The sequence below is a fragment of the Strix aluco genome, chromosome 29 (assembly GCF_031877795.1).
Source record: "Strix aluco isolate bStrAlu1 chromosome 29, bStrAlu1.hap1, whole genome shotgun sequence".
Lineage (NCBI taxonomy): Eukaryota > Metazoa > Chordata > Aves > Strigiformes > Strigidae > Strix > Strix aluco.
The window spans coordinates 2,564,944-2,592,002 of NC_133959.1; the positions used below are offsets into that span (position 1 = coordinate 2,564,944).

A 27,059-nucleotide genomic window follows, 5' to 3' on the forward strand; every position below is an offset into this window, starting at 1 on the left:
TGTCATATAATTAATTACCATAGCAATTAAGATTATTCATATTGTCCCTTAACTTTGCTCTCTCACGCTATTTTCTGCAAGGCCATCAACCCTCACAGTGCCAGGGCTGCTGAAATTACAAACAGCAGTGGGTGTCAACCACAGAGGGGAAAAAGAAAAAAATAAAAGCACTGAACAAATTGCAACATACTGCATTTGGCACAAGATAAAGATAGAGGTGCCAAGGTTTAGCCCATTTCTTGTCACAGAGTATAAATTCAGAAATAAACAGGTGCAATCTCTTAACCCAAGACAAACCCACTATGGATAAAGTCTATCTATGTGTAGGAATGTTTTGTAGGCAAACCCAGCTCAGATTAGAGGCAGGAAGCAAATATAAGCAACCCCAACAGTATACAGGAATAAAAGCACGGCAGTAAGGAGTGAGGGTAGAAACACATAAGAGAAAACCAACAAAAGACCCACTCCAGCTGGAAGACAGAGGTGGGAGGAAGCTTTTTTAATGCACCCGTCTTATTTGATTGGGAGGTAGGTTCTGCCTTCTTTTACCAAGACAAACCCAGTTTTCTCTAGAGGTAATCAAGGGGGGGTGTGGGGAACCCCACATTCTCTCTCTCATATGTTGTACCAAACAGGAGCTTCCAGACCACCAGCTGAGTCTTAATTTCTGACACAGCAATGCCCAACCCCACCAAGGTACAACTCCGAGTAGCTGCTCCTGTGGCACTGCGGAGCAGCTCGTCCCTTCCCTTTGTGCCGATGCCCTCTCCGCTGTCTCACAGGGTTGCCCTTATCAGCCACAGGAGAGTAACAGAAATAAAAACGTTAAGAGAGAACTGTCAAATAATTGAGAAGTTACTGAACTCCAAAAATCATATTGCATAAGCCGAAAAAAAAAAAAATCATAGGTTTGTGGGTTTTTTAATGAACTCACAAGAACTAAACCGAATACCTTCCAAATCAAATGACACATTTTGCACCTAGGGTGTGAGCGTACGACTCTCAGGTACTTACTGGGGAGCACGCAGCATGCTCAGAATGCCATCTACTGGCAGAACTGGCAGTGGGGGGAGGATCAAAAAAGAAACACGTAGTAGTTTGTTGCAATCTTTCATTCTAAGAAAGCCAAGATACACACACGCACCACTACAGGAAGTAAAACTACCTATTTACTCCGGCGGGGGAGCGCTGCTGACGCACCTTGAGGAACAGCTATCTAATCTGTTCGCAATTAAATAATGCGTAAACGAGGTTACAGTTGTGCGTGCAGGGGAGGGAGAGGGGGATGCTTCCTGCTGGTGGAATCGTCTGAGCCAGCAGTTCGTGTCCAGGATAGAGCAGGGGAAAACACACTTAAGATTGCTCAGAAAAACCCAGCCTGCTTCTCACCTCATCACAAAAACAAGGCTGCGGAGAACACTGGAACATTGCTGGCTTTGTATTAGGAATAGGAACGCGTTCTAAGTTTAGTCTTTTAATGTTCCAAATTCCAGATAACACAGCTATGAAACCACGTCAAGCTGGAAACACCGATGAGACACTTTACTGCTTATTTGAATTATGCAAATTGTCTTTTAAAAGTATTTTATGTTAGGCACTTACCTGTAACATAGTGACAAACCATCAAATTTACATTTTTCCACGTTAGGCAGAGAACAGAAACCATCAAGATAAGGACTGAGCAGTTGCTCTAAGAACAAAACTTACAAAAAAAAAAAATTTACTCCTTGGACAAGAGCTAGTGCTAGAATAACATCACAGCTGGTCCTGCCTTTATGCCTGCGTAAGTACACCGGGACCCTCCATTCCGACAATAAATAGATGAAGAGCTGGATTTTTTTCTTTTGCTTTCTGAAACAGAGGGTGCTAATAAGCACTGATTTTACAGTGCATGGGCTTTGCTGAGAACAATAGAAAAGATTTTGCCAGTATTTGGTAAGTAAATCAGGAATATGAATACTCTCTGCTTTTATGAAGTTCAGTTCCACTTATCCAGGCCTCACAGCAGAACAACTGAAGGTACTCTAGAGGCTACAGCTTGCTGTAAATCAAACTGAAAAAAAAGAGCAAGTGAAGTTCAACTGATTCAAAGAGGACTTTCTGCCCTTTATTACTTCCTGCACAAGCACAGCTGATGCCCCACTGACAAAACAGAGTAAAATTTGGACAAAATATGAGAAAACACTGTTCTGGTGCACAAGATGCAACCTTCAACAGGAAAACAAATGAAGCTATTAAAGTCACATTTTACAGGCAAATAATTGAACACTTTGAAGAACAGAGCCATCAGAAAGTGATTTGTCAACCAGTTACAGTTTTAATATAAAAATGTTTAGTCCAGTCATAAGCTTAATTGTTCAAATGAAAATGAGTAGTGGGACCAAAATCTTGAACAAGATGATTTAATTTGTTTCAACATCAAGCTTGTTGGGTGACAAATACAGTAACCTTACTCCAGAATACACACGTTCACACCTCATGTTGCCTAACCAGAGGTCTGGTTATTGCCTAGATACCTCCAGGGATCGGTCCCTTCCGAGGCAGATCTTCCCGTAATGTTACAGCACCTGCATCTCTGGGGAATAGTTGATTTTTTGCTAATAGTATATACTGTGTACACAGGTGTATCTCTATATATAGTCTACAAGGATTTAGTGGGGACAATGAAATATCTTCTCAATCTTGTGGGTGAGTCAAGGACTGTCAGAGAGGTGTGGAGAACCTTGCGCACGGTGTATCACATCACGTTTGCAGACATGTATTTAGATATTGATGGTTTTGGTTTCGCATCTGTCAGGAGGACTAAATTCAAACCAAAATGTTCTAAAAATTGTTTAAAGAAAATACTGATAACCGTCAAAATTCTTCTGAAAAATCAAAATAATTATGTACACCCATGCCAATCTTAGCTTCTCAGAAAAAAATGAGATGGCATGTAAAAAAAATAATACCTTTAAGTATAACATTCTGAACTGTTACCCATTCTGCCAGGAAGTTATAGTAATAGCTGTTTACAAATGGAAAAGACTGAGAAAGAAAGCATCCCCCTTAGGGCAAATAAAGTTAAACAATTCTAGTGAACTACAGCAACAGAGGCAAACATTTGCCCTAAATTAACACAAAGGCAAGCTGGAACAAAGATGGCAACTGTATTTTTATCAGCCTGTTCATAAACAATTTTCAGGAAGAGGTTGCAGTATTATCTGGAAAAATAATGATAATAAACCACAATCTTCCTACCAAATTTCATCACCTCCAAAATTGTTTTGGTCTTTTTTTAATAATTAATCTACATATTACAGTTTTGAACTTGTTTTACAAATAGAAATTAAAAAAAAAAAAGCAAATACTAGTCAATTGGCATAGGGTTTCCATGCCCTAAGGGTATTACAGGGTTGAAACTCTTCCATCTGCATTTCGACTATCTTGAGCTAGCAATCATCATGCTTCCACAGAGGTGCTCCCAGAGACATTTACTTCTGTGATCTCTTGTTCTCAGTTAACTTAGTCTTTAACAAACCCATATTTTTGTTTCCAAACCCTTCACTTGAAGTTGTTCTGTCAGATTAATTGGTTTGAAACCATGCAAAAAGAGCCAATAGTATTTTGGGAGTTGAGATATAACTCATATTCTGTAAATTTTTATAAGTTAACAGAGCTTTGAATGAGTTAAGGCACCCATATGCCCAGAAAAAAATAAATACCTTGGGCTAAATACAACTAAGTGTTCAGCAGTCATTTAATTGCACAATCGTCTCCCTAATTTGTAGCATAATGCTGCCAATGTCTTTAGAGATCCTAAAATATGAATACTAGAAATTTTGCGAATGTAACGGACAAGGCATTGACAAGACATTCTCAAGGTTCATTCTGTATTCCTGGCTCCTCAAGGTAACTGCTACTCCTAATGTAATTAGCATTTAGCAGCAAGATCAGCATGTTCTAAGAATGAAATAAATATTCACGCAATCAATACTAATGGTTCAAATGCTCAAACACATTATTGAAAACAGTAATTTTCCAATCTTTCTCCTGCCAATCCAAGATTGCAGAAACAAGACCCTTGGCAACAACATTCACAGCTCTCAGTACCACAGAAGCTTCTGCAAACAAATTCTAGGCCTGAAGTTTTGTCGTCTGTGGTGCCTACGAGGTGTTTTACTGTGTTCGAAGCTGGTAGTCTGCAAAAAGGAAAAAAACAAAAAGCCAGTTTTAGTAACCTGTCTCACTAAAGGCAGTAAAGCAGATCAGCAAATTGTGATGAAGCAATATAAAATAAAACCAGATTTTTGTGTAGAATGGCCATGAAAATGGGCTCTGAAGCAATTAAGGTAACTGCAGGCATTCGTGCTTCCAAGCCAGTTAGTTAGCAGAAACAAAGAAAAAAAAAAAAAAAGAACAACCAACAAAAAAACCCTCCCACTGCTTTTACTCACAAATGATCTAGTACCTTAAAGCTGGCAGAATGATGTGTGTAAGCAATTTCTTTTTAATTTTCTATTTCAAAAATCTCACTGAATCCCATCTTAATTACAAAATCCTGGAACAGCATTACTGAACTATCCCACTGGGTCTTTCATTCAGACATCAAAAAAGGTGACTGGAAAAAGCAGCACACCTTAATCCAACACATATCTAAACCATACAGTTTGATAATCAAGGACACGAGCAAACTGGTTTTGTGTGTTTTGATTTGTAGGTGTATGCTGGAGAAACAAAACATGCAAGTTGGAGACATCTACAGTCTCTTGCCTTCCATTTACCTCCATTCTGGGTAATGTAACGAACCCACGGGAGAGCCTGATAGCCACTCTTCTCAATTATCTTCAAGTAGCGAACCTGGAAAGAAAGATGTGTTCAGAAATCAAATTTCCCATTTCCGCCAAACGGTATTTAGCAAAAAAGAAAAAAAAAATTTGGTCAAAAATGTGTTTTATGGATAACATTGAACAGGAATCATCAAGAAGATGAGAAAAAACTTGCATGTGAAGAGCCTGGCGTGTTAACTTATCAGTACTGCTATTTGCAACTACTAACCTGGATTCCTGAAGTGGTGAAATACGGAATCTCAAACTTTACACTAATGGGGGGTTTTCCTTCCTTATCTTCAGCTTCAACACTTGGAAGTCCAAAGTGAGCTCTCATCAGGTATTCTTTTCCACCCTACCCAAAAGGGACATTTTTTTCTTGAAACAAAAAATAAAAAAAACCTTGCCACAATACACATGATTTTCTTAATGTCAAATTGTTGAACTCCACTATTCATTTCAGCTCTTCTCTAGGGCTTAAAAGTGAACATTTGTTTTTATTTTAAACTACTTTTTTTTTTTTTTAAGATGCAGATCAAATTAAGACCAGCTTCATACTCAAAGACGAGAGGAAAATAAAAAAAAAAAGTTCAGTTTTTTTGGTGCCACTGACCATTCTGATTGCGTGGTGACAGACTGCTGTACTACCACCCCATCAACATTTGCAAGAGCTCATGCTCATGGAACCACCCAAGAAGCACAATCTGACAAACTGAAACAGCTGCTGCTAAATTGAGGCCAAGGGATTACACCATCCTCAGACATCGCTCAAAAATCTGCTCTCTAACCCAGTTCTGCAAAACTATCCCAGTTAAAAACAAAACAAAAAAAAATATAAACAACAGTATCTCAAACATTTATTAGCACGTTCCAAGCCCTCATCCAAGGGGGAAGAGGAAGGGGTCAGTACTACTTGTCTGATAACTATTAGAATTTGCTTTAGGCAGAGTATGAACGTGCATAAAATATTAAGTAATTATTACACTATTAGGCAATAAGACTAAAAATAACACTTACTGGAAAAGATTTAATGGACCAGACAATTTCACTGTTCTCTGGAACCCATTTGACACTTCCAACAGTGGTTTTAAACTTTGGCGAGTCTGCATCGTTTGGAACTGGAATGTGAATCTCCACATTGTTGGCAGTTGATCTACGCTTAAATTGACTTTTTGCCTAAAGAAGAAAGAAAAGTAAAAATCAGAAAAACAGGCCTCTAAATATTTCCATTATCCTAGTGAGTTCAGAGAGCTGAGAGACACAATCCCCTCCACCCCAACCTACGTACTGAGAAACAGAACTGTAACACAGAGATCATAACTTACAAACGAAGTTTTTGAAAAGATGCAAGTCCCACAGAAATACTAAATACTTGTACAAAAATGCACAGACTGGTGGTCAAGCTTTGAAAACAAATGAAAGAGAAGACTAAAATTAGCCAGAATTATTTTAGAACTTCTGACCTTGATCATGTATTCGATGCGGCTGTGGGAATGTTTTTCAATCACAGACTCAATCCAGATCAGTGGTTTTACCTAATGGGGAAAAACACTTCACAGCTGTAGGTTTTACTTTGACACTGTCATGAAAACGTTGCTTCCCCATAAAGCTACACTCAACATGGGAACCCCACAGAAAACAGAAAGTCTGTGGTGTTCAAAATGACAAACAAGTTGTGTCCTTATTTAAAAAAAAAAAAAATTATACAAATGAGCAAGTGTTGATATACTAATGATCAAGTGTTGCAAGAATTACAGGCTTAAAAAGGTATGTCTCAGACTAAGCCCTAATAACAAACACTTGCATTCCAAAATATTTAGTAATTTAACACACTAGGGACTGAACTATGACAAGCCCTAAAAACAACTCTAATGCAAACTACTCCCCTTAAAATAAAAAATACTAAACTTTTTATTTGTCGTCTCCTGTCACAGTTGCATATCACAGACCTTCTCTATATTGAATTTTTCCTTTTCTGAAAGGAAAGCTATCCTTACCACTGTGGCTAGCATACTCTAATAAAATTAAATCACTAATAAACACTGCTGTTGTCAAGCACAATGAATTGCTACACTGCCATTTCATCATGTACTTAGCTTAAAAAAAAAAAAAAATCATCACAGGAACGGTTATTTCAGAACCAGTTTCAATAGTAGTTGAAAAGACAGAGACTTACTGCCAAGTTATTTCTAAACTCATTCTTACTTCCTCCAAAAAGAGCACAAAGCTTTGCTATTAACGGTTGACTTGAAAACTACTATGCTGCCCATACTTTAAGGAAAAAAAAAAAAAATAAGGGAAAGCTGTTAGCAATTTTGCCTACAATCTAAAACATTATCATATAAAAAAATGCAAACATCCAGACTTACATGGGTATTAAGACGATATGACATGAGTTCAAACTCTCCATCAGGCGGAATGAAAGAAATTGTCCTGTCGTTTTCAAAGCGAGAGAGACGAACACACTGGTGAAACTTTACATCTTCCAGTTCTACTGATTTACTTTTGCCACCTAGCAGAAAATACACATTTCAAGGTGCTACGCAAATTCTGTCCGATGCCTCATCACAGGCAGTTACACACCAAAGCAGTTGTCTGCTGACATTCCTCCCTTTTAGCCAATCCTTTTTTCAGCTTGCTATAGTTTTTTAGGACTACAGAAGTCCCAGAGAAAAGAAGAGATGAGGAAGCCCTGATGGTTACCACCTATTACCACGGTGTTCCATCTTGGCTTGGTACTGTCACATACACACAAGAGCTGATAAGGTTTTCTACACTGATAAAGGGAGTATTTCTATAATCTCAGAACAAATCCTTTTCGTCGAACCTCAAGCGTTCCAAAACTTAAGACTCCAGATAACATCTTTCATGATTATCGAGATACCACTGAAATACTCACGGCCTGTATTATCAAAGAGAACTTTGTCATTTAAACCAAGGCGCAACTCTGGCATTCCCGAGAGAAAGACTCGCATTTTAATGGATCCAACGATCTCACTCCGTAATACATTTCCGTTGGCACTGACCTAACAAAAACAAAAAGAAAGGTAAGATTGCTCCCATGTGATATGCTGTGACATCCCACAATGCTCTCACCCCATCCCCACGTCCCAAGCTCTCTTGGATGTTTTTCTCCGAAGAAATTAACCCAGTAGAATAGAATTAGATCAGGGAGGTGATGGGCACAGACGGAGGGGGAAAGGATGTACCAAAAATCTGCAGTATGTCCAAGTAAAGCATTATTTGTCCTCTGGATGTCCTTACGGGTGCTCAGTCTTAACGACTGACGTTGTTTTGAGCATCACAGTACACTAGCCACAGTCAGTCGGACTTGTTAATTGTACCCTTGCAGGCTTTCAGACAATAAGCCCTTTCCAACACTTCCTATTAGAATTCTCATTTCAAGTTAATGGTACTCACCAAAAGGTTAACGGACTCTATAACATCCAGGAACACTTCATTTTTCCTGTATTTTATCCCTTCTGATCTCCATGAAACAGCATTGGTAACTGTGGCAGGTGGACGTGGAGCTCCAGTTTCAAGTTTGTGACCTTCCTGAGTGATGTACCTTTACAGCCACATAATTGGTATGAAAAAAATGAAAATTAATTTTTCTGACAACTAGACCAAGCCGAAACGTTTGTTTGCTTATGGAAGAATGCTCAAAACTTTCCAAGGAGTTTGTCATTAAGTGATGCAGAATGATACTTACTCTTGTAAAATTTTACTATCGGTGGTTTGTGGATAACCAAAATCCATAAGCTCATCTAACAACTCATAAATAATAACAAAATTATCCCTAATGCTCTCTTCTTCCAACTCCTTGAAATATTCAGAAAAAACCTGGAACAAAATGACAGGAGGGAGGGGAAGAAGAATATTAACTGAGGAAGAATGTATTCTTGAATGTTCAGAATGTATTCTTACATCTAAAATAATAATTTTTTAAAAGTCCCAAACCAAACCCTGTAACTCACAAACAGCATTCTGTTCAGAAGATCAGCCTCAGAAAACCCACCTCAATTAAAAGCTAGAGAATCCTAGTAGGAACTCTAAGCATTATGAAAAATATTTATTCTGGAGAAAATATTTTTCATGCCAGGTACAGACGAACCAAAGGCAGAATCTATATGATAAGCCACTACTCATGCATCAAGTTCACAATTCTCCTCTGTGTTCTCAGGTCTTGTGCAACTACTTACAGCATTGTGTCACATCCTTTGCCTACTCAGCTACAAAATATCAATTCCATTATTAGTGGTTAGGAAGATAGTTCTACAAAATAATCAAATATGAAGTAAAAATGCTATTACCATAAAGTTCTTTAAAAATGTGAAAGCTTTATGCACGTCTATTTAGAGCAGATTTAGGGTGAACTGAAAAGACAACAGAGGTTACTTTTGAAATGTCACACTCACCTGAACTACTTTATATAAAAATGAAAACACCAGTGATACACAAGCATTTTTCTTAGAAGTTGCAACAACTGATAAAGGATGTTCAGGAACATGCATTCAGAGACACCATTCAAAAAAATGTTAGTTACTAAGTGCATTTTTAAAAGCCTTAGGCAACTAGGGTTGGCCAGAAACCTATGAGTTATTTAATTAACAATACCTCTGGCCTAACAAAATATGAAGATAAACATTCCAAAAATAATTTATGAGAGTAAAATTAACAGAAATACTTTTCTACATCCTGTGCTGCCGGTGCACCTTACACTATGTAAAGCATAAAATGACTTTATCTGACAGAGCCTCCCCATTTCACTGTGCCCATTCTCAAGGTTTGCATTTAGACACAAACAACATTAATGCAGCAGCACTTGGCATGTCAGCATCTGTGAGCTACGTGCAGTACAAAGGATACGATATAGGTTGTTATGTTTAATCCACATAAAACGAACTCCTCCATGTGCTAGAATAGGAGAAAGTGTCCCCTCTTCTTCCTTTTCCATAAGGATTGGCATGAAATGCTCCACCTCTGACATGTCCACATCTCCACGGTAATTCCGACAGATAAGAACCTATAAAGAAGAACAAAATCCATTTTTTTTTTTCTCTTTCATGAGGTGATGTTACCATGCCAGACCAACACATAAGGTATTTGGAAGGCCTCTTTAAGTAACTTTTAAAAAGTCGCCAAGCTTTACTCTAGCCTTTATCCATATTACAAATGCAAATCACAATGCCAAAATACTTCGCTGATTAGAATGTAAATCCTAATCTTTCACTGCAAACTCATGTATTTATATTTTCCAGAGTTATTCTTCAGCTTTGCCGCACACACCCTAATAATGCTTTTAAGATGGGAAAACATACAACTCCTCTGAGACAAACTACCTCCAGTTACGGCAGAGATTAATTACCCCCGGCGGGATGCCCAGGGGCCCTGCTGGCGCATCTATCAGCTGCCGCCTCCCTCAGCATCCGTAACGGCGGAGACACGGGCCACGGCTCCCCTGTCACAGCAAGGACCCGCAGTGCCACGCAGAGCTGGGGCTGGCACCAGGGAGCTGCCGGGGAGGGGACAGCGGCTCCCGCAGACCCCAGCGAGGCCCGGGGGACCCCCGCCATGCCGGGGCCCCTCACGGCCCGGAGCGTGCCCGACGCCCTCAGCAGCCCGGGGCGAGGGAGGCCCCTCCGCTTCGGCCCCGCCGCTCCCCGGGCCTCACCTTCCCCTTCAGGTCCAGCACGTAGACGGCACTGGCCGACATCGCCCCACCGCCCCCCGCCCGGGCCGCCGTGTCTCCGGCCGCAGACCCCGCGACTTCCGCTTCCGGCAGGAAGTGACGAAACGAGGAGAGATCCGGCTGCTGCGGGGAGGGACGCGCGCAGGGCTCGGCAGCGGAAGAATACCTTAACTCCACGGGACCTCTGTTAAATAGTCCCGGGGTCTTTTTCCCCGCTGGGAAAGGGTCCCATAGCGCTGAAAACAGGACCGGGGATGGGTGCTAACGGTGCCGCGGCCCACGGGCGGGGTTTGGCCAGGCTGAGGTGGGAGCCCTGGGCAGAGGCTGAGCACCCAGCGCCCATCCCCTGACAGCAGAGGGACGATATTTGGGGTTTAGAACAATACTCGGGTTTAAGAGGCACGTTAGGATTTTAAACATCAAGATACATGTCATCTCTCAACGGGAGTAAGAATTGCAAAGGCAGACAAGGTACTTCAAAAACTCCACACACAGGCTGTTTTGTCAGTGCACTGCCCCTGGTTTTATAGGTAAGTCAGCACCAAAAAAAGGATGAAAGCAGCATTTTAATGAGTTACATCGAAGTTACAAGTTACAGCAGACCTGCCACCTCTGAAAGAACTCTAGATAGGAAGAAACTACACAATTCCTATCATTTACAGAAGTTTATGCTATGTGAGGCTGTCAGGCTCTTCACTTCCAAAAAGGAGAACTGTTATAATCAAACAAATAAAACACTTTCCAGCTGGCTCACTGCAATTGACTTTGGCCTTAACCTCACTTTAAGTGCTAAAAAATAGCCCTCTGCACCTACATATATCAGAGTTCATCAGCCAAGAAGATACTTTGAATATCTGGTTTTAAAAAACAAAACAATGAAATAAGACAGTACAAAGTCATAAACGTTCAGAAGATATATTAAACATTCAATGTGGAGAATACACAGATTTACATGGCAACCCTGTTCAACACAAAGAAAACACAACTCCTGATCCAAAGCCTTGAAAAGCAGTCCACCCTTCACTTAGTCCAGCTGACTTTAGGAATGTCATAATGCTCAGTCAGAGTATCCAGGTGTCTGTTGAAGTCCTAGGGGAGAGAAAGAGAAAGAAAACGCTTAATATTTGCTGCTGACATCACCACCGTTCAACCACGAGACTCCCTGCCGCCCCACTTCTGTGTTTCACAAAGGCGAAACCGTTCCTGCAGCCCAACAAGCCTGCGTTGCTGATAAACACAGGCCGGCCTGAGTAAATCGGGATAACTTTGCTTACCTCCACTCTCTGCTTATGGGTTTTAGACGCTTTCTTCAGGATCCTCTCCATTTGCTGGGGGAAGACACAAGAGAGGCCAGTTACTCCCAGCACTCGTAGCCCCTCAGGGGCCGCATCTGAGGGGTCAACTGGGGATTTTACGTCGCCCCCCGGAGCCCGGCTCAGGCAGGGCAGCCCTACCCGCTTCTCCTGCATCTTCTCGTAGGCCACCTGCGCTGGGGTCCGCTTGTCCAGGCCGCGCTTCTTCTCCTCCTCCTGCTTCTTGCTGCTCACGATCTGCTCCAGGATCTGGGCCTTGTCCTTCGCCTTTTTCTTCTTCCTGCGGGCAGAGGGCGGTCAGCGCCCAGCCCCAGCTGCCCACCCCGCTGTGTGTCCGGCCGTCCCCACCCCGGTTGCCCGCCGCCCCCTCACCGCTTGCCGGCCCCCAGGGCCGCGCCGCTGCCCTTCAGCCGCAGCGGCCCGCGCTGCACCGCCTCGTAGTCCGCCATCTTGGGCCCGCCGTGCCTCAGCGCCCCCTGGCGGCAGCGCGCGGGGCCGTTGCCGCGGCAACGGGGCGTCCTGAGGGGAAACCGCGAGCGGCCGCCACCGCCCCGAGAGGAAAGTCCAGAGATCCGGGCTGCGCCGGGAAAAAAACAGTCCCAGCCTCCCCCCACACCTCCTTCCACGCCGGACAGAACCATTCTGAATAATTTTTGGTTATTTGAAGGCGCGCGGGTGAGTGAGGCTGGCGTTCCTTCGCTGAGGGGAACTGATTTTCCACAGGACAGAGGGGCCCATCCAGCCAGACGATAGGAATGACCAAGAAATTAAGATTTTACAACCTGCCCGTGATCACTAAATAAGGCAGCCTGCCACATGCTGTAGTTGTGCAGTCAGTTCCTCCTTCTATCCTTCTTTTTCATATTTCATACAGCCTGTAACATCACATTTCTGTTCACATGTATAAACTATGTACTCACGTGTATTTTCAGTGTAAAGGCCATATATGTATAGGTATATATGTATCATGGCGCACTAATAATTGTATAATAGCAGATAATGCAGAATAATGGGAGTGAGCAGACTTTATAGATACTACCTCCAGTAAAAACTACCATTAGCATTAGTGAGAAGAAAAGGACAAGCGGTTACTACCACTGTTACTAATTTCTAGCATTTGGTGTTAATTCTTAAAGAAGAAAGACATTGCTAATGCTTTTCAGTTAACTTACCATATCTGAAGGAATGAAAAGATACGATCCATGAAGTCTGCCTGCTGCTTCAAAGACACAAACAAGAAGCTATTAGTTGTTTGGTTAAATACTGTAACATGAGTCTGCTGTGCACACAGGAGACAGGTGAATGATGCTGGATAAGAGCCTTAAGTAGCCGGACTAAAGATTTGATGAAATGCTCCTATTATGATACGTTGCAGCCAGTGGAATAGGGAAGCTGGTTACTTGATCCTCTGCTATACCTGAACCTCTTTGTTACAGCTTTTAATAACGGAATATCCAGACCTCCTATAAAGGTGCCTTTGAGGAAAGAATGATGGGACAAGAATCAGCATTCAGACCCAGAAATGGGCAACAAGCAAACCATTTTCACTCCAGAGCAACTGGATGCATATCAGGTATAAAACAAACTAAATGGCTGTTTGGACAGAACTTTGAATAATGTCGAGGGCTTTTTAAAAACAATCTCAAAAAAATTAGGAAGTAGGAGTACTAAATTACAAGCAAAGATTTTAGTAACATGGTTTGATTCTTACACTGTGACGAAGGGTTATAAAATACTCCTAATTGTATGTCAAAAACAAAGAGCTTTAATGCTTGGCCACATATATTACAATATAACTTCATTTGAATCACTGGACAGGAAAAGTTAGGGCCAATGCATGCTAAAAATTGTCATTACATGTTATATCTTTTCTTATTTCATAGGATTGCACATTCTTTACAAGGAAAGAAATTCTGAGGTGAGTCTTGTATATACAGTTTGTGGGTAAAGGACAGAGATTGCTATAGAGACAGGTTACATATAGGGTGAAGTATTTTAAAAATAATTTTTAAAAGGATTTACTGCCATTTAAAGTAATACATTTGGGCAATCTGAACCTTTTTGTTGCTTTTTTTATGTACAAATCCTATATTATCTGCCTAAACTGAGCCAGAATTCTAAATTTTGTATTAAGGTTCCAGTCTCTCTTTATTTATCAGAAATAAATGTGACAAGTGCATACTTTGCCAGTGACATCATGTTCCTCTCCCCTTGTTTTATGGCAGATGCTTCGAAGTATACTGTTACATTTTGGAATACTTTGCCTGGTTTATGAAAACCTTAACAATTGTGTCACATTCTCTTCACATTTTCTTCATGACTTCTCGTAAATAATTATACTCTAAGGTGGATTTTTCCCAAAGCCTTCATGCATTTCATCGAATGTTCCATTTAATCTCTGGCCAGAGGATCTGATGAAGGCAGGTTCAGTGTTCTGTTCATGTAGGACTGAGAGTATTCACTGAAAACCTGAACTTGTTCTCTTATAAAAAATACTTACCCAGATAGTCACGTACAGAATATTGAAGTTGCAATTGCTCTTCCTAACCGTTGGGCGTACTAACAGAAAGGGAAGTGTTCAGTTTCTGCATCTCTTAAGACAGCATCACACATTATTTGCTAATTTCTCTGAAGGGCAGAGCACAAGTGACAATTTTGTACAGAGCATGTCCCTCTTTAGACCCTTGATACCTGTGTATGGATTCTCTACAGGATAAAATATGAATGATTCTGTAATAATTGAAATCTAAAACCGTCTGCTTTTGACGTAGTAAATAGAGGCCAGAACCATAACTGTGTCCTGAATAAGACATTTATTATTGATAAGGATCCCTCTTCAAATTCTGTCCTATTGTTTTGTTGATAACAGCTGTGAATGGGATCCTTACTCTAGCACAAGAACCGAAGCAAATAGCATGCTGAAAAAGTGGTGAATGCAAATTATTACGCACATTTTCTTGAACCTGTGTTCTGTGGAAAAACAGGAAGCTACTTGGTGTGGATAAAAACCTGCTAGTGTTGGTCCCAGCTCTCTCTTCCTGCCCATGGCTTTAGGCATTCAGGGTTTTATTCTGACATTTAAACTGAATCTTTCATGCTCCAGTTGAAGTCCATTATTTTTGGTCACATTCATTGTGGACTTGGAAAACAGATCCCTTTTGCCTTGCCACAAGTTTTTGTGTATTTGGAAACAGATCAAGTGGACCTTCAAGTGGAAGGTCTTGTGCCTTGTTACACATACATCCTAACTACAGTACCTGCCAGAACACGGCTGCTGGCAATGGACAAGTAAATCAAACTTTAAAAATCGGTTTTCAGTTACATGGTATCTAGTGGTTTGGCCGCCTGACCTCTGTAAGCATTTTCACCTAATTGTCCTGTGAGCACGAAGGCTTTGTATTTATCACCAGTTATGCAATGTTGCTTTTTTTAACACCGTCTCTTCCACCACCAACTACAGAGCATGCTAAATGTTATTTAGTGACCAGTATCATCCATCTGCTAAAGGATGCAGAGTGTGAAGAATGATATGGAAAAGGCAAACACATCATTCTCGGTGGTCTAAATAACTTGTTCCCTAAACAAGCCTTTCTTTCCCTTTCAGACTGTTTTACAGATACCGGGATCTGGCCCCACAGCTCGTTCCACTCGACTACACAGATAAACCAGACGTGACACTTCCCTATCAACTCATTGGCAGCATGCCAGAGCTGAAGGTACACAGCAAGGAACACACCTAGCATCGAGTGACATGTTTCAATCTACCCTTTTTTAATAATTCATCCAGTACTAATTGCTGGAAGGCTGAAATACAAATAAATTTTGACTATTGAAGTCAAAAGTCTTTCTGGAAGCTTCTAGGGATTCCCTGAAAACACCCTGAAATTACACAAAGGTTAAAGGAGGCTGCAGCTGTGTCTACTTCTGATAACATTAGACAAGAACGTAATAGCAGAAAGGGGAATATTTGCAGCAAAACCAAGCTTGCTCCAATTGTGTCTTATCTGCACTGAAATTAATGCCAGTAAAAATGACCTTCCCTTGCTCCCGTGTTCTGTTTCCCAGGACAATCCATTCCGCCAGCGGATAGCAGAGGTTTTCTCAGAAAATGGAGATGGCAACATGACTTTAGATGATTTTTTGGATATGTTTTCAGTTCTGAGTGAAATGGCTCCCAGAGACCTGAAAGCTTATTATGCTTTTAAAATTTATGGTGAGTGAGACATGCATAAAATGTAAACTTTTGGGAAATCCTGCAGCAGTAGGGATGCAAAATATTCATTTTGTCATCATAATGATTTCTAGTTAGGTATGTTTTTAATGCAGCCTTTCTTTTCATTGCTTTTGAATGTCTGTTCTCTCTCCTAGAAACTTCTGGTCTTCTTTATCCTTTTGTCTCTTATTTATTTGTGATTAGGATTTACTACAAAATTTACAACCTGAAATTATCTGCGGTTTTCAAGAGCTGATAAGCATTTAAGGAATACTTCTGTCTGAGGGGCTGCTGGGGAAAGGGCAGTGCAAGGGATTAGGCTGCCCATAAATCTGTGGGGTGGTTTCAGCAGGGAGGGGTGGAGGCAAGGAAGAACACTTCTAGCATTTTTCTCCAAGGACAAATTTTAAGAGATTTTTTTTTTTAATGGTACAATTTTCAATTACTTTGTTTATGATCAGATAAATCCAAACAATATATCAAACAAACCCTTTTTTTGTGCTTTAAACTGTACCTGATTCAGTGGAGATGTTAAAAAAAAAAAGCAAACTTCCACCAAAACTGAACAGCCCATTCTCTTCCTTCATACTATTTCTTGCATTTCATTCAGTGGCACTGATTCACTAGAATGATTTAATTATGGCTAGGCTATGTTTAGCTGTTAAACTATTTACAATTGTTACCCTTCTGCACGATAAGGAGAAATTATTCCAGGATTTTTATTTTGTTACTGAATTTTTATAAAGCAAATACAGGAAACTTAATTTCTGATTTGAAAGTTCTACTTCCATAAACACATTGTGGCCTGGGAACCAAACCCTTCCTATTAGGTCTTGGCAGTCAACCATGTAAAATGCTGACTTTTGTCACTTTGAATTCATTTTCTTTCCTTTGACAGATTTTAACAATGATGATTACATATGCAAATCAGATCTAGAGAAAACTGTGAACAAGTTAACCCGAAATGAACTTACCCCAGAAGAAGTTAGGCTTGCATGTGAAAAGGTGATTTACGAAGCTGATGTGGACAACGATGGCAAGCTGTCTTTGGAAGACTTTCAGCATATGATAATTCGAGCTCCAGATTTCCTCAGGTAATGTTTGCTTTTAATTTCTAACACAAAATCACCCTTAGTTTTTCTGTCAGAAGCCTCTGAAGTCTCACATCTCCTCAGATCATCACTCTTCCCTGATGGTTTCTAGCAGAGCTGCCCACCGCCAAGACTGGGAAAAGAGATGCTTGAAAAAGTGTGGAGGCTTCTCGACTTGCTTTTGAACCTCCCATGTACTTTTTACATGACAAAAAGTCCCGGTAGCTTCAAAAGTTAACATTAGCACTTTGGCTCATTGATAAGTACGTGAGATTAGCTCCCTCGATGCCTAACAGTCTTAATGTGGTTTCCAATGCCTCTTACACAAAGCAGCACTCCAAACCTTGTGCTTATTTAATGCACCTATTCTTTGCAAGCGCTTTGCAAAATAAAGTTTCCAATTTCTTGTACAGTGCTAGGCTTAATTATAGTGAATCCTTTGAATAGGGAAGAGATACATAAGCGATCATTACTTCCTCTTTTTAACAGCACATTTCACATTCGAATCTGAGTCTAGTGAAATGCAGACAGAAGTGCTTCTTGAACCTCCAACAGCTATTCCTTCACCTGAGACAGCAAAATGAGAGGAGCAAAGAGGACAATTCTGGTAACTGAACTAGTCAGAGAACTCTGTCTCTTGTTTACATCTTTAAAAGGAACAAGTCGTTAAGCTCTTCATCAAGATTTCCCTGTAATTTAACAAAAAGTCTATCTCCCCCCCGCCCCCAGCCAGGGTAAATCTGGCCTAGACAGTGAGATGGGAAATATTTTTTTAAAGTTCAGATACCACCAGGTAGTACAGGAAATTGTATCAAATTATAGCTTCTAAAAAATTCCTAAGAAAATACCTTAACTAATAAAAAACCCTTAAAGATAGTTTCAAAAACATTATGGTTAATCAAAATTGTGTAAGCAACTCCTCTGATCAGCTTTAACGCTCTTAAAGAGTCCAGTGAATCAATGTTCTCCCAGTGTGTCACAAAAGACGGTTACAGGTTTCAGAAGAATACAGAGAAGAGCCCTCCCTTTCGCAATGTGTAACGAAAAGTCAGCACACTTTAAAGGACAAAAGAGCTTACCCCGGGCTCCTGTCCCTCTTTTCCATTTTCAGAAATACCCTATTTTCCACACAAGAATCTAACAGAACAGAACTGACAAACTAAGTTTGTAAAATTCTCTTTTCATAAGAAGTTTATTTATGCAGTGCTCAGGGTCCTGTACAACAGAGTAAAAACATACATACTGTAATAAACAACAGTTTTAATACAAACATGAAAATCAATGAGAAGTGTTTAAGAAAGCAGTTGTAATGTTGGAAGGGTGGCAGCCAAAAGTGGTCATTCTAAAAACACAATTTACAGTTATTTTTAAAAATATTGGGATGCATTAAGTTCCCTTCAAAACAAAGTTGTAAGTCCCAACTCACGCTCAACGTAGAGCATACGATTCCTGCAGAAAGGCCAGAGACCAGCCCGCTAAACTTGTATTATCTACAGAAACAAAAACTCCAATGATCAGTGAAAGAGATGGGTCAAAGAATAAGGCGGCCTGAAATAATCAGACCGCACGTTACCATTAACGTTCAATTGAACAGATCTTTGTTTAATCTATAAATGAAGACAGAAGTTAGTCATCATTCTTTCCCAGCCCCTACGAACTTCTAGTACAAATGGAGACCATCCTCTACGCAGCTGTTTGTCCATCTCCTCTCCAGCATAAACACCAGCCATTTCAAGTCCAAGAGAACAAGAAATCACGGCAGCTTTTGAGCATGATCATCAGCCAAAGACACCGCCACCACAACAATAAAACCCTGAACAATTGTCAGTGAGATGATCAGCAGCTCACATGAAAGGAGAGACCAAATAATTTTCAGCAGCATTAAAGAGATTTACAATAATCCATAGGATTTATAACTCTGAGGCTGAAAGTCTGACGCTGGCAGAAGGCTCTGATGTCAAGGAACATTAGATGTGCCTGTCAGCACAGGACCTGGATAACGCAAGGGTTAAAATGGCAAAGCGGTGCACCACCAGTTCCACCATTTATTGACAGATGAGCTACTGACAGGGCTACACCTGAAAGGGTGAAGACTGTCCGAAATATTGCAACCAGCCTCAAAAATAAGGTCAGAGAATTCTATGATACTCATTAAAGTAAGGGAATTTGAGAACATGCTCAAAAATGGGTTTGTTTCTCTACAAACCAAATGTTAATCGATTGCCTGAAATTTTAGTGGCATTTAGACACTGAGAATGTGTAGTAAGCACATAGTTTTTTGGATCAACTTAAACTCAGCTTAACAAATTTTGTATCCAATTTCAGATTTTTTTCCTCCTTAAAGAAAGATTAGATATACATTACTGTATGTATTTACGCAGGACCTCTTTTGATCATTGTGTTTTCCTTAACACTCCTACTTAAAAACCACAGTAATTTAATTATGTGATGGAAGCATTAACTACATCTTGTACTTCTCCAAGATTTGATGTCCGTATTTAGCGACACATAGCCAAGCATACGTGCAACTGCAGTGTCTTTAACCTTTTCCTGTCTTGCATTTGCATTTTAGGTTTCATATTGCTTACACTGATTTAATTTCTGTGTAGAGTCTGCATACCCTAGAAGTACAGTGATGACTGTAGTCACAGTAACTGTATGAAACTTCCTGAGATCGGGCAATAATGTAGTTGTTCATTGAGTAAAACCAGTCACTTAGTAAAAGGAAATCACGCTATAAATTAGGTACATAAACATGTGCAACAACCAGCATGAGTTCAAACAAAAGGTATTCACATACAAAGCTCTGAATGCAAAAGAGTAACTTAAGATTGGGAAAACAAGGAGTGAAAAATCACACTTCCATCCTTCAAGTTTTATCCACTTGTAAATTACTATGGTTTGCTTTCTCACCTCAAGTTATCGATTTAGATGCTGTCAACACCCAGTATCATGCTGGACAGCCCGTGCTATCCAGTCAGACCAATCACTTCTTTTTCCAGTCACTTTGAAAAATAAGTCTGACTGCAACATCTGGCTGCATTAAAGTAGAAGGATGGATGTGAGACAACGCACAGAGCTAAGCCAGAAACAAATCATTAAACAGATCAGTTTTGTGTAAGAAAACAACAGACCATGCCTTAATCACCTCCCCGATTCCGCCTCAGTAATTCCGTGAAGCATACCCAAAATCTTTCTTTCAAAGCACCCTCATCTCAAGGGAGAGCACTGCTTGGCCTGTCTATACCCCTTGAAGCGTATACCGACTAGCACGTACTGACCAGAAGGCTCTTCAGTAGCTGAACATGATTTTATCCTACAAACACATCTGCATGTAATCCACTACGGTGCACGTTCACCAAGTCCTTATGCTAAAGAGCCACAAGTAAACAAAAACACCCCACTGTAAGGTTCTGGTTAGAGGAAAGTTTTATGGATGATTTTAATCATGAACAGAGCTCATTGTAATCTGCTAGCTATTAAAAAAAAAAAAAGTTGGTAGCCTATAAAATGCATTTTTATAAACTAGTAACTTATACAGTAAAATTTCCTTTTTCCATTTTAGAAAAACAGGCAATATTCCTGTTGAGCCCAATTGCATGCTGCAGATGTATAAAGTTTAATTATGATTCTGATAGATCTTTAACTACAGTAACACTTGTAAGTGCTACTTTGAGGCCAGAACATAATACCACAATATTGAAGAAAACAAAACTGGTGAGTAAATTCATTAACTTTAAAATCAGCTTTAATTTTACCCTTAAGTGCAGTTGTCAATGTAAACAAAGCATGTTAACAATTCCAGTGAGTTGCAAGACACAGCTGATATGTTCATTTGAATTAAATACACTGTAATTCGAATCACTTGACAGCAGACTCTGAAGTAGCTGACTCTTACTGGCTCCTTTTGTCAGTCTAATGAAGAGTCAGGCTTACAGCCTCTAAACTGAGAGCAATTAGCTACCTAGGAGCTCTACTTGGCTGTTACATTTTATACATCGGAATGTAATAGACTGTGTTTATAGGAATAAATACACAGAATATTTCCACTGAGGACTAAACATCATTTGCATTGATGCACGCTATTAACAGGTTTCTTGCTGCTTGAAATCTGAAATGACCGATACCGAGCAGCGAGGCAAATCTCAGTTTAAAAAAGTTTGTTTTCAGAAAGTGTTCATATGTGCAACATTTATTTGCATATGTGAGCAAGTGTGCATGAGAACACACGACTGGAAGCAGTGCAATACATTTTCTTGTCACAATTTCAAACTAGCTACTACGTCATGACGGATCTGGAGTCGTTCTCAACTGGAGAAGGAAAAGCCACCCATTGTAAGGTTACAAATTTTGAGTAAGTGCCCCTACCTGACCCACGTCTGCTTCTCTAAGAGCAGACCATCTGCACGGGCCTCACCGTCACCACCCCGCTGAACGTGCCTAAAGGTCTGGAGTACTTAATCACGCCCGGTTGAGTCTAACATGGATAAAGCAATTCCCGATGGTAAGGATCCATTCTATTTACAGCACACTTTGTTTTTTTTAGAAAAATAGAGATTCCTTTGAGGAGGATTTTATCTTTTTTTTTTAAACTTCAATTGTACTTGTGGATTGTCTAGAACAACACAACTACAGGCAGATAAAGGATTTTCTCAGTGGTAGCAAAGAGGTGGAGATGCAGAAAGCGTCCTTCTACCTTCTGAAAAGGTACAAGCCTGTACTGCCTACGTAAGTGCATTTATTTGATGTTCCATATGCATCTATAGACATGGCTATGCACATGTATCATGTACACATACCTGTACGTTATTAATATTGGCATTTCAGTTTCTTATTTGGATCATAACTTAATCTTTCTAATTTGGATACATTACGGATATGAACAAAAAGATCGAAGCCTGTCAGCAAAGGTGCTCTGTCACAGGTCACATCTGATCTGTACTCCCTCTGCTAGACAATGCACGTGCCCAGTGGCAATCTGACAAAAATAAACTTGTTTCGTCTCCAAAATCGAAGAGTCAATTCTAAAATAAACACTTTCTTATTCAGCTGGTCACAAAGTGACAAAGTATGTTGAAAATGCTCAGTCCACAGACAGAGGAAATCTCACTCAGAACAGGCACAGTCCAGTTCAGTTGAGCAGATGCTCAGATTAAGGCCGTGTCCCTCACAGAAGAACACATCGGAAAAAGCTGCTTTTCTTTTGCTGGTCTGGTGTGATTTTGACTCCCTGGTTGCTGCCTTGCGGGCTATTGCCTTCCTGAAGACGCAAAGAATATAAAGTTACTTATTTACACTTAACAGCTTCTAGCATCTGCACTTCATCTCTGCACCCTGGGGAATCCAGCCTGCCACGCACGAAACCCGTTACGAGAACGGGGCCTTCGCTCATTTATCGGAGCCTCACATCAGCCACTACAACAAGTCAGAGAACTGCAGCTGCTGCTTTTGGCTTTGACCAAGAGGCACTGCAACCCTTCTTCTTCTTTCTATAAACTCAAAGACTGCTGAGATTAAAAAAAAAAAATTACAGGTCATGTTTGGCTCTTGCTGAAACACTTTGGAATCGCCAGCAAGACCCAAATAGAGCACACGTCTGGTCACCCGGAGGCACAATGCTCAGCAAGAGCAGAAGGAACCTTCTGTAGCTTCACTTCGAAAGGAACAAACCGACATTGACAGATGTTTATTTGTTGTACAAAAGACAACCCAATCATTTCTCATGGCGCTTTTGCAAAAGTTATCAAAAAAATTAGTTCTTTACCTATTTTTAAACATACTAGTTTGAAGATTACCCTGGAGTATGAAGTGTCTAATTTACGATGTGTCTAATACAGGTCTAATTTATGATTCCATTTTTCAGACCGCAAGAGCAAGAAATACCATTAATATGAATTAATTAAATACCACCCACTTGACTTTCAATAAAACAAATATAAGATCATTTTATTTACAAAACCTCAACCACTGCAGCTAATTCCTGAAATGCAGCGACAATTGTTTATAAGCCAAGGTCAGAGCGTAGCTTGACAAAACTAAAAATTAATTTCTATAACCTTCAGTGCATCCCCCGTGAAAGAGACCACAAAATATTTTTTATACGCTGTGAAACAGCACTTGCTATTTGGCTTTTGGTTGTTTTTTTTTTTTTCCTCATTTAAATTCAGCGTGGACAAAATAAAAGTTACTCACCAACTTCTTGTCCATTTTTGCTTTGATATCTCTTGCAAGAGTGAAAAATGCCTGTGACAAAACAGTTAAGTGTTACACGGTAGATAAAATATATTCTAACACTTTTGTTCAGCAAAACAAAAATTCCTGAGTTTCTGCATATACTGAACTCCTGACGTATGACAAGTTTTCAGGGCTTTTTTCCCCCTCTAGGTTTTAATGCTCCTTTTCTCACTCCACTTCCTTCTTTCCGAGCCTGGAAACCACCCGTGGCCCAGCCCAGCCCGGGATTACAGGGTGGGAAACGCCACCCTTCAGCAAACCCGTTACCGAATGCCGAGGCATAAGCTGAGTTTTCAGCACGCTGCTCTAACGCAGTTTGCTGTAACACCCTGTGCTACGCCCTAAGCTCCACGTTCAATTTAAATAAATTAGCATAACGTTGATTAGACAACAGCTTCACGGAACGCAGGGATGTGAACGTCCTAACCCATCCCCAGTATCCAACAACTGAGGTTTGCAACCCGCCGGGACATCTTATTGCTCAAGTGTTCTTATTGCTCGTTTGCACAAATAAGATAATAAATACAAGAGAAAGGTCACAGTACTCACATTCTCTATGTTTATATTTGCTTTTGCACTGGTCTCCATAAATTTAATTCCAAAACTTGCAGCAAGCTGAACAAAAGCAGGTTTCACGTTAGTTGTGTTTAGGGCTGTTCCCACAATCATCCAACCAACCGCGCAGGACCTGCCCCTGCGGCGTGATTCACCGCGACGCGGGGATTTACTCAGGCAGAACAATTTGCAGAAATCAGGAACTAAATCTCATTCCCATTAGCATCTATTCTTGCTGGTTTTTTTTTTTTTTCCTGTTTTACACTCTGCACACATTTTCAGCTGTTCCTTTGCCTTTTAATTTTTTTTCTCACATAGACATCGGGCTTTTAACACCTGCAGCGCGCAGAAGCACCTTCTCCACCTTGGCTAGGTGACAGCTAACGCCAGAAAAGACAATCCCGTCTACCTCGTCTCAGTGGCTTTCAGCCAAAAAGAGACATTTCCTAAATGTCAAACTCTAACATGATTTTTCTTCCCCTTGCTAAGAAAAAATCCAGCTCGTTGCTGCGCACGTATCACATCTCGACCAGGTCATCGACAGGAATTCCTAACACAGACTCATCTTTGTACCAGTGGGGAAATATCCTGCAACTACAGCCTGGGAAACGTTCAATAGTTCTACTCAGAAATACCACCAAAGCAGCACCCAGACCCTAACAGACGCAGCTTAAATACTCTGCAAAGTCAAAGTTGAAATATGTTAAAGCCACAGCACTCACCTTCTCCCCTTGCTCTCTAGAAACTTGTCGTTTGTCATTTGCATCACATTTGTTCCCAAGGATCATTTTTTCAACATCTGGAGAGGCGTGCTAAGATAGAAACAGACCAAAGACTCTGGCTTGGTTTTTTTGTAGGAAAACATTGCCAAAAAGACAAGTACTTAAAACAAGAGACATCAAGTACTTAAAGCAGAGATGCTGGTGCTGAGCATCTTCCGCAGATTTACGGGCTCCCCGAGAGCCCTCAGCCTGGCACGTCCTGCACAGCGACAGCTCTGGGACCCCTCGTCGTGGCAGAACGTCAACTTTTAGGTGCCCTTGTCACTGGCCGGGCTGCAGCCCCTCCGCTGCCTCTCGGGAGCCAGCACAGGGAATTGCTGTTTGCCCAGACATTCCCGAAGGTCAGACTGATTCATTCCATTTATTCTCCGAGCACCCTTCGGCACGTGAATTCAAACGGAACACTTCCGACGCAATTCAGTTTTGACTGACTTTGGAGGAAGAAATAGCATCTCTAATATTCAGTAAGTAAATAGAGAAATTACCTCTTCAATATTCCGGACCCAGTTCCGAATATTTTCGAAAGATTTTTCATTGGTGATGTCATAGACTAACATAATGCCCTAAAGATTAAGAAGGAGACAGATTCTTTCAGCTCGCGTCAGTTTAAGCAGGAGCTAAAGACTTGTCCGCGGCGGAAAGTAGCAACTTAACAAAGACTATTTTTAAAGCAGCTGGTTCACAGTTCCACGTAACGTTTAACGGCAGTTCTCGCCCTGCTCGCTCAGGTGTGCGGGACGCCCGTTTGCGGAGCAAGGCCCGGAGAGGGGGAAAGGTGCCTCCAGGAGCTGCCGGGTGGTCCCAGCACCACTCGGACCAGGAGCGCGACCATAAATCCTGAGCTGGGTTTACACGCCAGCAGTTGTGCACATGCCACGTTAAACCCGGCTGATCTGAGGGCCCGGGCTGGGTTTAGCGCGACCGCGTGGCTCCTACCATGGCTCCCCTGTAGTAGGCGGTTGTGATGGTTCGGAATCGCTCCTGCCCCGCGGTGTCCCTGGAACAGACAGAACACGGGGGCTCACGCGAACCACCCGCGCCACCGCGCTCGCGTCAAAGCCGCCTGACGTTTTAATTAAATGTCATTGAAACAGTCTTTAGACAGAATCACAGAATCATCCAGGTTGGAAGGGACCTTAAAGATCATCTAGTCCAACCGTTAACCCAGCACTGACAGATCCCAACTCCACCAGATCCCTCAGCGCTGGGTCAACCCGACTCTTAAACACCTCCAGGGATGGGGACTCCACCACCTCCCTGGGCAGCCCATTCCAACGCCTGACTACCCGTTCTGTGAAGAAATGCTTCCTAATATCTAGTCTAAACCTTCCCTGGTGCAGCTTGAGGCCATTACCCTTTGTCCTATCACTTATTACTTGATTAAAGAGACTCATCCCCCCTCTCTGCACCCTCCTTTCAGGGAGTTGGAGAGGGCCATGAGGTCTCCCCTCAGCCTCCTCTTCTCCAGACTAAACCCCCCCAGTTCCCTCAGCCGCTCCTCAGACGTTAAAACTAAAACGATCTTTTAGTTTTTAAGATGTAAACTGAAGAGCACAACTGGAATAAAAGCTTAACGCTAAGGTCACCACCCCGCAGCGCGCAGACGCCCGGTACCAGGCATTAACTTCAGAAGAAAAGCCTTACCAGATCTGTAGTTTAATTCTCTTGCCATCTAGCTCTATAGTTCTAATTTTAAAATCAATACCTGGAAAGAGAAGCAACTATATTACTCTGAGTTTCTGCCGAAGTCCCAGTTCACACTTTTCCCTCCAGTTTCGCTGCTCAGAGCAGCAGGAGCAGAGCGCCCTTCCCCTCAGCCGGCCAACGCAGCGGAGCCCAGGGCGCCCCGAGCCCGGCCCGGCCCCCGCGGTCAGGACACCGGGAACGACCTTTCGAAAGCGGCTGCGGCCGGAACGCGCCGAGGCGCGGGGCGGGGCTGTTCGCCCCCGGCCAGCCGGGCCCCGGCCCCCGCAGCCGCCTCACCCGACCCCGGGGGCGGAACCGGCCGCTGCCAGGCCCGGAGCCGCCGCCCGCGCCAGGCGGGAGCAGAGGGCCGGGGCCGGCGCTCACCGATGGTGGAGATGAAGGTGGCGTTGAAGGCGTCCTCGGAGAAGCGGAAGAGCGCGCACGTCTTCCCCACGCCCGAGTCGCCGATGAGCAGCAGCTTGAAGAGATAGTCGTACGTCTTCGCCATGTTCGCGGGCGCCGCCCCTCCGGCCCCGCCCGCCCCCCGCGCCGCCTCACGGGCCGCGCGCGCCGCCCATCACCGCCCTCCGCGCGCTTATTGGCTGCGCGCCGCGCGCGTCACGGCAGAGCCCGGCAGGAAGCGCTGGGAGCCGGCGCCCCATTGGCGGGCGGCCTCGGCCCGGCG

General features: G+C 41.9%; 4 protein-coding genes across 8 annotated transcripts; 1 reads left to right on the top strand and 3 right to left on the bottom strand.

The window, feature by feature from the left end:
• Nucleotides 1-2,297: 2,297 nt before the first annotated feature.
• On the bottom strand, nt 2,298-10,561 carry AP1M1 (adaptor related protein complex 1 subunit mu 1). 2 transcript variants are annotated; one of them, XM_074808617.1, is made up of 12 exons: nt 10,483-10,561; nt 9,678-9,834; nt 9,227-9,294; nt 8,521-8,651; nt 8,229-8,376; nt 7,708-7,834; nt 7,178-7,320; nt 6,272-6,343; nt 5,826-5,984; nt 5,038-5,163; nt 4,764-4,839; nt 2,298-4,181 (listed from the first exon to the last, which is right to left on the bottom strand). In XM_074808617.1, exons 1-12 carry the CDS (start codon nt 10,522-10,524, stop codon nt 4,159-4,161), a joined length of 1,272 nt encoding a protein of 423 aa, XP_074664718.1. In that variant the 5' UTR covers nt 10,525-10,561; the 3' UTR covers nt 2,298-4,158. The 2 variants fall into 2 exon arrangements, with proteins under 2 accessions (XP_074664718.1, XP_074664717.1); XM_074808616.1 differs by lacking the exon at nt 10,483-10,561 and adding an exon at nt 10,151-10,450.
• A 487-nt stretch (nt 10,562-11,048) lies between these two features.
• On the bottom strand, nt 11,049-12,295 carry FAM32A (family with sequence similarity 32 member A). Its single transcript, XM_074808349.1, has 4 exons — nt 12,186-12,295; nt 11,955-12,093; nt 11,775-11,828; nt 11,049-11,589 (listed from the first exon to the last, which is right to left on the bottom strand). The coding sequence occupies exons 1-4, from the start codon at nt 12,260-12,262 to the stop codon at nt 11,521-11,523; spliced, it is 339 nt and encodes a 112-aa protein (XP_074664450.1). The 5' UTR covers nt 12,263-12,295; the 3' UTR covers nt 11,049-11,520.
• On the bottom strand, nt 11,996-26,911 carry RAB8A (RAB8A, member RAS oncogene family). 4 transcript variants are annotated; one of them, XR_012621076.1, is made up of 9 exons: nt 26,759-26,911; nt 26,333-26,393; nt 25,625-25,685; nt 25,174-25,251; nt 24,629-24,718; nt 23,901-23,966; nt 23,310-23,360; nt 12,186-13,029; nt 11,996-12,093 (listed from the first exon to the last, which is right to left on the bottom strand). XR_012621076.1 is itself a non-coding variant. In XM_074808345.1 (8 exons), the coding sequence occupies exons 1-8, from the start codon at nt 26,880-26,882 to the stop codon at nt 12,982-12,984; spliced, it is 579 nt and encodes a 192-aa protein (XP_074664446.1). In that variant the 5' UTR covers nt 26,883-26,911; the 3' UTR covers nt 12,185-12,981. The 4 variants fall into 4 exon arrangements, 3 of the variants coding, with proteins under 3 accessions (XP_074664446.1, XP_074664445.1, XP_074664447.1); XM_074808345.1 differs by lacking the exon at nt 11,996-12,093 and having other exon boundaries at nt 12,185-13,029; XM_074808344.1 differs by lacking the exons at nt 11,996-12,093; nt 12,186-13,029 and adding an exon at nt 18,282-22,377.
• CIB3 (calcium and integrin binding family member 3) lies at nt 13,051-17,851 on the top strand. Its single transcript, XM_074808348.1, has 6 exons — nt 13,051-13,386; nt 13,697-13,731; nt 15,418-15,529; nt 15,879-16,026; nt 16,925-17,120; nt 17,607-17,851. Exons 1-6 carry the CDS (start codon nt 13,336-13,338, stop codon nt 17,626-17,628), a joined length of 564 nt encoding a protein of 187 aa, XP_074664449.1. The 5' UTR covers nt 13,051-13,335; the 3' UTR covers nt 17,629-17,851.
• Nucleotides 26,912-27,059: the final 148 nt, after the last annotated feature.

Coding starts and splice junctions, on each gene's coding strand:
- AP1M1 (XM_074808617.1), bottom strand. CDS start 10,524: ATGTCGGCCAGTGCCGTCTACGTGCTGGACCTGAAGGGGAAG. Junction 9,295..9,677: donor TAAACATAACAACCTATATC/GTATCCTTTGTA, acceptor ATCCTTTATCAG/TTGTTGCAACTTCTAAGAAA. Junction 7,835..8,228: donor TAGAGTCCGTTAACCTTTTG/GTGAGTACCATT, acceptor TGTTTTTGTTAG/GTCAGTGCCAACGGAAATGT.
- FAM32A (XM_074808349.1), bottom strand. CDS start 12,262: ATGGCGGACTACGAGGCGGTGCAGCGCGGGCCGCTGCGGCTGAAGGGC. Junction 12,094..12,185: donor GCCCTGGGGGCCGGCAAGCG/GTGAGGGGGCGG, acceptor CTCTGCCCGCAG/GAAGAAGAAAAAGGCGAAGG. Junction 11,829..11,954: donor AGAAGATGCAGGAGAAGCGG/GTAGGGCTGCCC, acceptor GTCTTCCCCCAG/CAAATGGAGAGGATCCTGAA.
- CIB3 (XM_074808348.1), top strand. CDS start 13,336: ATGGGCAACAAGCAAACCATTTTCACTCCAGAGCAACTGGATGCATAT. Junction 13,387..13,696: donor AGCAACTGGATGCATATCAG/GTATAAAACAAA, acceptor CTTATTTCATAG/GATTGCACATTCTTTACAAG. Junction 13,732..15,417: donor ACAAGGAAAGAAATTCTGAG/GTGAGTCTTGTA, acceptor TTTCCCTTTCAG/ACTGTTTTACAGATACCGGG.
- RAB8A (XM_074808344.1), bottom strand. CDS start 26,882: ATGGCGAAGACGTACGACTATCTCTTCAAGCTGCTGCTCATCGGCGAC. Junction 23,967..24,628: donor CTAGAGAGCAAGGGGAGAAG/GTGAGTGCTGTG, acceptor GCTTTTGTTCAG/CTTGCTGCAAGTTTTGGAAT. Junction 22,378..23,309: donor CAAAAATGGACAAGAAGTTG/GTGAGTAACTTT, acceptor TTGCGTCTTCAG/GAAGGCAATAGCCCGCAAGG.